The 10,221-nt window shown below is 36.1% G+C and overlaps 1 protein-coding gene across 2 annotated transcripts in view; it reads right to left on the reverse strand.

Moving 5' to 3' along the window:
• The window catches only part of LOC145681219 (1-aminocyclopropane-1-carboxylate synthase-like protein 1), a 66,653-nt gene extending 59,761 nt beyond the window's left edge, over positions 1 to 6,892 (reverse strand). The window contains exons 1-2 of one of the 2 annotated variants that reach the window (XM_081752758.1): positions 6,640 to 6,892; positions 2,794 to 2,912 (exon numbers count right to left, since the gene is read on the reverse strand). In XM_081752758.1, the coding sequence (XP_081608884.1) occupies positions 2,794 to 2,901 (108 nt within the window). In that variant the 5' untranslated portion in view covers positions 2,902 to 2,912; positions 6,640 to 6,892. The remainder of the gene's footprint in view (positions 1 to 2,793; positions 2,913 to 6,639) is intronic. The other variant, XM_081752757.1, reaches the window with a different exon arrangement.
• Positions 6,893 to 10,221: the final 3,329 nt, after the last annotated feature.

Consider the following 10,221-nt stretch of genomic DNA (forward strand, 5'->3'; position numbering starts at 1 on the left):
CCTGCTTCTTCGTATGTTGTCCGCAAATCAGTTCTGTGTGCTATCTCTTTGGAGTGGCGTCCTTTCCAGTTATGACCAATTTATAGTCCAGATATCTGATATGAATATCAGAAGTTGCTGGATAATTAACTCTGTCAATTCTATCTTGTTTTCAGCGACAGTAAGTACATTTTCCGGGATGAAAGTGATGTTCCCGAAGTCGGCTTTTGCCTCCTGCTACCAAACTGGTCAGTTCGGGCCAATCTTGTGCCACTCTTAATGCTGTAGTTGTAGTATCTGTCGAATACCAAATACACATTAGAGAACCTTGTCTTCTAAAACACGTATTCACATACGTTATTGGAATAGCCATGAACAGTTCCATTGTTCGGACAGTTTACTACCCACAATATAGCACTTTCATCAATCACTGTATCTTCTGGTCTGAGGATTACTCTTGCAGATGCATCAACTTTTAGCTGATTTATCATGAGTGATTTCGCCTTTGTTATTCTCATCTCCCGGTAGTCATCAAACATGGCAATTGGTACCGGGGCAAGTTCATGTCTGACGACAGGTTGAAAATTGATGTCTCTTGGCCCTTGTAATCCAGGAACACGAGAGCAGATCAACGTGGCATCACATACATCTGTAGTTCCAACGCATATGGACTTTCTGTTAATAGCCATCGTTATAACTTCCTTTGGTATGGAGGAACTTACCTACCAAGTAGCTGAATATTTAACCATTTGATCCATTCCAATATTCAACGCATTGTGAACATTCACCTTTTTTCACGCAATTCTGCCAGTGACTATGTTGGTAAGAGATTGGGAATGGTCCTTCGTGTCAAACAGATCAATACACGTTTCTAGCTTACTCCTGAGTTTCTCTCTGTCAATTCTATCTGTTCGAATCCTTGCTGGTTTCTCTTCTTTGAGAGTAGTGACTTCATTCCTCTGACTGCAGTTGGTCAAGTCGGATAGATCTTGCAAAACACGGCTAAAAATGCGCATGCTGTATGCCCACGTCTTCATAATTTCTGGTTTCATTGTCAGTCCGATGATTCCACGGGATCCTTTACTGTATCTCGTAAATGTCGTTTCGATATACATGTCAGACCAGATGACGTTCCACAGCCCTACCTTGTGGTGCAAGACGTGTTCCCCTTCCATGAATTTCTTTCGTACATCACCATGACATTTTTGCATTGACTACAAATAATACAAACCGTACCTTGTATAATTGTGAGGACCAGCAGAAAAGAAATATGGCAGCATATGCTTTACTGCCCACAGGTGCAGTGGCCATTCACTTTCACGTTCAGCTCTCACAAACACCATCAAAATAATAATAATAATAATACAGGTTTTACTAAATTTTCTACACCATAGTTTGGATGTAGAGCTGCTTGATGCTTTGTTTAAAAAAATATATAAGCTGTTCCTTTGAATTTACTGCAAGAAAAATAGGCCTCTAAACTTCTTCAACAACCAATTGAAGAGTTCTGAAATTCTATGGGAACATCTTACCAGATAGCATTTTTGGAACATTTCCAAATGCTGCCTTCAAGATATCTTCAAAACCATTTCATGTCATCAGACATCCAACACAACCAATAAAGATCATTAGTCTGTGCATTCTCCCAAGTTTTGAAATGAAAGTTGAAAATCGTTTGGAGTAAAACCAGCTGATGTGCACAGCCAACTTGTTCAGTTGCTGGTCGTTTGTGAATATAGTCACATTTTGTCCGCACATGTTGGTAAGTCGTATGGCCTCAACCATTGCTGTGAACATGGTGTCGGGGTCTGCAGGATCCATGTCTAGTAAGGGGGTATATATGGCCCTTGTGGTTGCTAGAGAATCTTGTCCTTCCTGGCGGCACAATTATGTATTAAATCTAGCAAATTCTAGGGTATCGTGCTCAGTTACTATCCGTTTTATAAATTGGAAATAATAGTCTCTATATCTTGATAAGTGTCTGCCCTAAAATGATTGTCCATAGAAATATGTTTTTCTTACTGGCAAATTAATGTTTTTTCGACCTATGCATACTGTATTTCCCATGGTTAATATAATTTCTTTTTGAATTTTCTGTATATACATAAATTTTACATTATTAAATATGGACTCGACAACAATGGTAAACTGCTCAAAGTATTCTTTGACCATTAAAGACACCTATATTTCTATGATAGAACAAGATCTTGGAGAGACATAAATAAAAATAGAAATTCCTTTAATGGCGGTAGCTTTTAGTACATACATAAATTTTACATTATTAAATATGGACCCAACAACAATGGTAAACTGCTCAAACTATCTTTTGACCATTAAAACATAGGTATACGCACCTATATTCATATGATAGAACAAGAAGTTGAAGAGAGATTAATGAAATTAGAAATTCCGTTAATGGCGGCAGCCATTTCATATTAACGTGTTTTATACAAATTGCCCAAGGGTGTTAGGGCGACACCCTTTCTAATATTACTTGGTAGGGTTAAAAGATTATGAAAACGTGAAAATATTTTATGCGGACGTGAATGCACGGTACACTCAAAATCAGGGGTTTGACGGCCGGACTACCACAGTAATACATTCAATGCTCTTCCATCAGGAATCGAACGCGTGACCCGTGCAACAAAAGTGGGCGCATTACCCAGTAGACCAGCGGGGAAAGCTCAAAACCAGTCGTATATTTTATTTCTTATTTTGCTATATTATTATTATTATTATTATTATTATTATTATTATTATTATTATTATTATTATTATTATTATTATTATTATTATTATTATTATTATACTCACTTGAGGATTTTCGATTGGATGGTATACGTCATCATCACACAACCGGAGATACTTATATAAGAATTCGTCCCGGTCCAAAATAGCTCGTGCTCTGTTCGAGACTGCCATTGCGTAACAACCTAAAAACGAGAAAGGAGAACATTATGAGATAAACATTTTAAAAGCCTTCCTCGTTGGTGGGGTGCTGACTGCCACAGCCAATTATTGGTGCTGACTGCCACGATCCTGAGAGAAAGTTGCTAGACGTAACGTTACCGGACGCCAAGAAGCATGAAAGAAACGCGATGAATTTTAACACCACATTTAATCCATACGTTCAGGCGGCTCCGATAGGAACCTTGTCACTTGCTTTCTTCAGTACGCACGTCGTCCAGGAGACTTGTTCAATACTACGTCGTGAAGTAAAAAAGAAAATAAAAATCATTACAAAAATGCCTCTAATATATACTGGCTTATACTGATATATATTGATATATAAAAATCATTACAAAAATGACTCTAATATACACTGACAACTACTCTAATTTATGTATGTAGCCCAAACTTCTAAGACATTTTCGCAAGTTACCATGGATTTGCAAATCTTGTAGAATTACTTGGATCCTGTCGTCAACTTTTGTGTAGGCTAACTTCCTCTTCTTCGCTGGAACTTGTAATTTAACTTTGTTGTAAGTAAAACAATTTGATTTTGCATCTTCCTTTAGGGTCTTGAGCAGTGTGAAAACATGTGGAGAGTTCTTGAAAATTGCATTGTTTAGCCGATGGTGCCATCCTTCCACACCATTGTTCGTGCGGTGCCTCTGGCCGCTGCAGTTCCAAGTCTTGACAGGAATGGTAGGGTTTTCTAGCCATTGTTGCGTGAAGTAATCATTGAAGGCTTCAACTTTTTCTCCACGTGGGCACTGCTCCATGATAAGCAACCAACTATCATCAACAAATTCAATAGGTATAAGTGCCAGTGATGCACACATACGGATGTGGAGGCGCACTTCTTCATTGTGCAGGTAGTCGCTCACCAAACCTATATCCTGCACTTTCCGCCAAATGCTTTGGTTAAAGTGAAAGTTGCAGCCAGATACCTGTGCATTTGGAAATACAGAATTTAATGCATTGATAGCTGCACTTTCGAAGTCCACTTTCAACACACTAGGATCGTGTTGTTCAGACCAACTTCTAACAAAGGAAAACAGGTCTCCGTATGTATTTTCTGTTTTGTCAGGGAGCAGTGCGTACAAAACTGGTACGATTGATGTATTATAATTTGAACTCCCTATGTCAGCATGAACTGTGTACAGCTGGCAAATTGTTTCGAGCAGCTCTTGAAAGTTCCATCCAAAAAACACTGCTGGCTGCCCCTTAGCGCTGGCCTCAGACCATCATATCCAAAACATAAAATCCTTTTATCCTGTTGCAATTTATCATATTGCAGAAAGGAAGTTCCATCTTCGAAGCGAAGAAGATCCTCCGGAAAATCTAGCTCTTTAGATGTGGAATTGTTTTGTTTTATACCCAGCATCGTCCTCCTAGCATTGTTTAAATAACCCTTCCTTTGACTATACAATGGAATTGTAGTAACAAGATCCAGTCCCTGGTTTATAGGAACAGACATCTCTTCTCTAAAAATTTCACACACAGGTGTTAGAACATCCTCTCGGGCCCTTTTCTTACAGTTTGCAAGTCGTTTTCTTACTTCGCAAGCTGCGAGATCTGGCGTGCAAGTGTGATTACTCAGCAGACTTGGTGCAATGTCGTTTTCAGTTTTAACTTTACCTGGACATCCCATCTTCTTTCTTTTCACACATAGCTGAAAAGAACCAAAAATACTAAAATGTCGAAAACATGTTTAAAACAAGTTTTAAAAAAAATATTCAAAATACACTCTATCCACAATACCATTGGACTGTTACCCTCTTCCAGGACAAGTCCTTGGTCAATTCCAATGGTCTGTTAGGTTTTTCAAGAGTTTTTTTTTTCTTAATACTTGGAATGGAAATTATCTTAAACTGTTCTAAAAGTTATGAAACAAGTTCAAAAGATATTGAAAACACACTCTATCCACAATACCATTGGACTGTTACCCTCTTCCAGGACAAGTCCTTGGTCAATTCCAATGGTCTGTTAGTCTTTTCAAAAGTGTTTTTGTTCTAAATATTCTTAAACATGTTTGAAACAAATTAGAAAAAATAAATATTGAGAATAAAAACGAAAATAAAAAGTCAAATCATTTGCCTTACCCATACACTACCGTCTTCATTCTCTCTTTGGAAATGATACTGGAACCCATGGTGCATTAAAACGGGTTTTCCTCTCTGTGACGTTGTAAACTCCATTTTAAACTCAAATGATATAACACAATTCTCGAGTTTTGGTTTCTCTTAATACAAAAAACATTAAAAGATTTGCAAGAGTTTAAAAAACATTATTAGAGTGAATATATACATATCATTTTTTTCTTTACAGTGCTCGATCCATAACGGAAAAAAATAATCCCTTTATAAACATCAAAGCTTATGTCGTTCCACCTAGTGAGGAACTTTGTAACTTAAAGCGGGGGGGAGCTACTGCCCACTTTTCTCCAGGCTCGTGGCAGTCAGCACGCCGTCGTGGCAGTCAGCACCTTGTTATCGGTAATCAGAACAAGTCGTGGCAGTCAGCACCAATAATTGGCTGTGGCAGTCAGCACCCGTGGCAGTCAGTACCTATCCTCCTCGTTTGTCTAGTGTCTACCTAACGTACCTTTGGTGCAAGAGGTCCGGAGTTCGATTCCCGGTAAAATAGTATGAAATACGTTACAGTGGTTTACATCTGGGAAAGAACATTAACACAAATGAAATCTAATACTTTTAAAAAGCGGCATTGCTATTTGCTATATTGCGGCGCATTTACGTATGAGTGTTGTGCGTAGTGGTTCTATTCAGCTGGTTCGCACCGGTTTGCTAGGATCAGTTGTTAAAATATTTCGAGTTCACTGAACCGTTTGTTATACCAACACATAACAGTAAATTTTACCCAGTTATACCCAAGAAGAGTAAATTTTAGTTTAACTATATTTGTTTTTAGAAATTCTTACAGCACAGAGTTAAACATATGATCTCTCACAACAAGGTATAAGTGTTTATTTCTTAGTATCAAATGCTCAGATGTCAAGAATGAGAACTGATATCACATGAGTGTAGTGGTGGAGGTTATTTGTATTTGAAACGCATACATATCAGTGTCAACAATTGTCTATCCATTGCGGGATTAAGGTTTTTCTAATACTTTTTGACAACCATCTATCTTCGATAATTAATTTCCAAGATATTCGCAGTGCTACCTAATTTCGTGAAACCGCCTTGCATTAGGATGCTGTGTAGGTTCCTACTTGTCATTTGTGATATCCAGTAAAAGATTCGCTCCTAATGACGCCCCTGATTTGCTTGAATATTTGGTAATAACAGGTTTTCTTGTGTCTTACTGTACCCCATCTTCCCCTACACTTTGCGAATATCAGTGTTGTGTGATACTTTAAATAAACCATTTTTAAAAATTATCTTTATTCGAGACAATTACGCATCTCATCAATAAACCACTAAGAAAATTGTGTAAAATTACTTGAAGTTTATATTAATAGGCCTTAACACGTTTAACTAAAAATCGTTTAAACGATAATTAAACACTATTAAATGTATTGATTTAAAAGTTAGATTCATTTACTAAAGTATGTGAATGTTCTTTAATACGATTAGAATAAGGTGTATTTAAAGTTATAATAGTCGTTAGTTTCAAACAGTTATTAAAAATATTTTGCAAAAATAAATGTAAATGTAACGCATGCAGTGTAAGTTATTACTTTGTGCAACTTACCTTACTACTTTGTGTCAATATCTTTGACGTTATCAGAAGACAGAGCTAATTAATCCTGCAGTACATCGCATTCTGATCGTTATTTTTCATTGTCACTTCCTCCGTGAACTTTTATCTACTGTTTATATTTTAAGTAAAGTTAAATTGAATTTTGGGTCAAATGTTTTTCTAAATATATACATCATATTAGTTTCTTTAGTGATGCTAACATGTTAACATAATACACATGTACATACATATCACATGCACACACACACACACACACACACACACATATATATATATATATATATATATATATATATATATATATATATATATATATATATATATATATATATACAGTAAAAATGCTTCTGAAACGATAACAATTAAGATTGACAACTTCTGATATATCTATGAGCCAGAAACTGTGATATGCTTAGCAGATAAAGTGACTTTGTTTGGCCAAGGTTTGCTGGGAGCAACGTCCATCTTGTATTTGTTTGAACTTGGTGACATGTAAGGACCTTGCTTTTATTTCTCACCATAAATAGTCGATGTACCAAGAACAATAGTAATGACACGAGAAGCGTTTTTACTTGCTCTAAAATCTGTAGATCTAAATACAGGGTGTTACAAAAGTGTGCCGGAGTATTTTAGAACAGATTACTCACATCAAAATAAGAAAAAAAAGTTTATATGGAACTGTGCTCAAAAGTGGATAGTTTCGGAGTTACAGGGTGCCGAAAACCTGAAACAAGTGAAATTTAAATGTTCCTAGCTCGACTACTATAGGACCTATCGTAGTCAACCCAAGACATAAATAAAAACTGGCACGTGAACTTTCCAAATGTCTGTGTTTAAGAATGCTCTAGTACTTGCACACCAATTTTTAGAGAGGTACCGTGAACTGGGTATACTTTGGTCCATTTTTTTTTAATTTTCAAAATTCCCATTCTAACATCTCCTAAGATTAAGGAGGTAATTAGTGAGATTTCTCGTGTTAAAATCCAATCCTTTGGCTTTCTTTAGAAAGCAGTAAACTCTCAGTATGACCAAGAATGATGATTATCATTCCAATTTCTTTATGCTATGCAAGATTTTTTCATGATTGGGGTAACGTTAGCCCACTTGTCATAATGACTTTTTAATACACGAAAGTATTCTTGTAGCATTGTATGCAGAAGAGAAGGGGGTGTTATAAACACATTGGTGAAATTATCAACGTTTTTATTCAATTTCAATAGAACGAGAAATATCGTCTAATGAAAATATTTGTATTCTACTTGGGTCAATACGAAACATCTATAAAAGAACGCTACAAATTTCTGAATACTTAACTTAAAATACCGATATTACAAACACAGGGGTGAAATCACTTTATTCAATTTAGAGGTAAACAAAAACATCGTTCAATGAAAATGTCTCTAAGTGAATGAATACTTAATATTTGAAAATAAGAGCACCATATTCTTCATTGCGGTAGAGCACTTTACCGGTACCATACTGGTCAGTTTTAGGGGGAAAAAATCTTGCATTCAGGCACCGTATATCCTCTTTCAGAAACTAGTGGGGGGTTAATATTCCTTATTACATCGCACCCATTTGTACACCATTTCAGCTTTAATATTGGGTCATTACCAACAAAGAAAATATGGGCCCCAAAAAATGGGTCAATGTTACCCCACGCCGTTAAGCGCTCAATAGTTTGTGAGAAATTGAACAAACGTTTAAGGCGTTAGCTTATCAATATTCGCCAATGAACATGCTTTTATATTCTACTTACATGTGCATTCAGGATGTGTCATTTTAATGACGAACAGAAGTTGTGGAACTTAAATATAATAAATGTTTACTTGCTAGCAATTGATAGAATTTTGCTTCCTACGCTCTGGAAACAAATCACTAGCGCAAATCTTCATGTATTCTTAAGGTTGTAATACTTCCAGGGGTGCCCACAACGGGGGGTTATGACGCAAACTGCGTCATTGAAATATTTGGGGGGTTAAAAGTCTATATAAATATGTTTGAGGGGTGTAAAAATTAATCGAAAAGATTTTTTTTCATGGAAGAACACCTACGGATAGACAATTGAGGGGTGCGTCATGGACATGAGGGGGGTTGGGCAGCACTGAATACTTCGATCCCCAACTTTTCTTACTGATAGAAACCATAATAACTATGTAGAAGGAAATTAAATCATTTTCTTCCTTTGGGTCAAAGTTGCCCTTAAAGTAGCATATACCCGGTTTACGGTAGGGGTAGAGTGATCAAGTACTCCCAAGCAGCCTTTCTAAAAATGAATGTAGAAGTACCGGAGGTTCTGAAAGATGGATATTTGGATAGTTCACATACTAATTCCTCAGTGATATCTTGACCCAACTAAGATCGGTGCTATACTAGTGGAACTATGGACCTCTAAATTTAATTTTTTTCACGTTTTCGACACTTTATAACTACGAAAGTATTTACTTCCGACCACAGTCCATATGAACTTTTTTTTCTTATTTTGATGTGTCCCAAAATATTGAGACAAATTTGTGTAACAACTTCTATATATATATATTCTCATATACGTATACTGTTGATTATTAAATGTAAAAGCTGGTTGTTAAGTATAATAAAATTAAAAAGGTGTTGAAGGTCCAAACAGCACAGAAAAGTGTTTTTGTAAGTCATTAAGCTATGTGAATTTTTTTTTAAAAAAACTGAGTCAAAATAACTTTAGGTTAGAAAATGCTGTGAATCATGAACTTATCCGTCGTCATGAATTGGTAACAAGAATCATAGGCGGTGCCACAGTGGGTGCAGCTGAACCCACATTAACTTCCATTTTCAGATTTCCTACAATAATCCTTTCTATTTTGTGTATTTATTGTTTCCTATGTTTGGATATATTTGAGTGACTTTTTTAGTCTCTCATAAGTTACTTCCTATCATACCGTGTTTTTCTACTTTTTTCTCTTTTTTAGTAAAACTTAGGGATTATTTTAATATCTTAAGGCTCAATAGCGCAGAGTGTTCTGGCAACAATGTTAGGAAGTGTTGCCGCATCTTAGCCTGCACCCACATTAGAAAAATCTGGCGCCGCCTATGACAAGAATATTTGATAAAGTGAAACTTTTAAGTGGAGCGTCAATTAAAACTTTATTGATTTAAATGCAAAATATTAATAATTGGCTGATTTCTTATTATATATCCTTGAAACTCCTTGACGTACTAAAATGAGATATGGGAGGATTCGTACAGTCAGCGATAACAGTTCTTTGCATTTACTTAAATTAGTTTCGTAAATAAGTTCAGAATGGAAGGACAATTTGAATAGAGTTTTCAGTCAATTAAAAAGAATGTAATTTTCTCTACGTTTCAGCTGCATATATTTTAATCATACTCGACCCTAGTCATAGGAATTAAATACACGGTTCTGATTGGTTGGAGTTATCCGTTTCTCGCCACGTAGCATATATATATGTATATAGCACAGAGAACACACTAGATGGTGTCGTGGCTTGTAGCTGAGCGTGCTGACGAGAGGATTAGTAATGAAAATCGTTTTTGGCGTGGGTTCAAACAAGATCCAAAATTTTCACAACACTTTTT

Source organism: Thermobia domestica, chromosome 3, assembly GCF_964235325.1.
Source record: "Thermobia domestica chromosome 3, izTheDome1.hap1.1, whole genome shotgun sequence".
Classification (NCBI taxonomy): Eukaryota; Metazoa; Arthropoda; class Insecta; order Zygentoma; family Lepismatidae; genus Thermobia; species Thermobia domestica.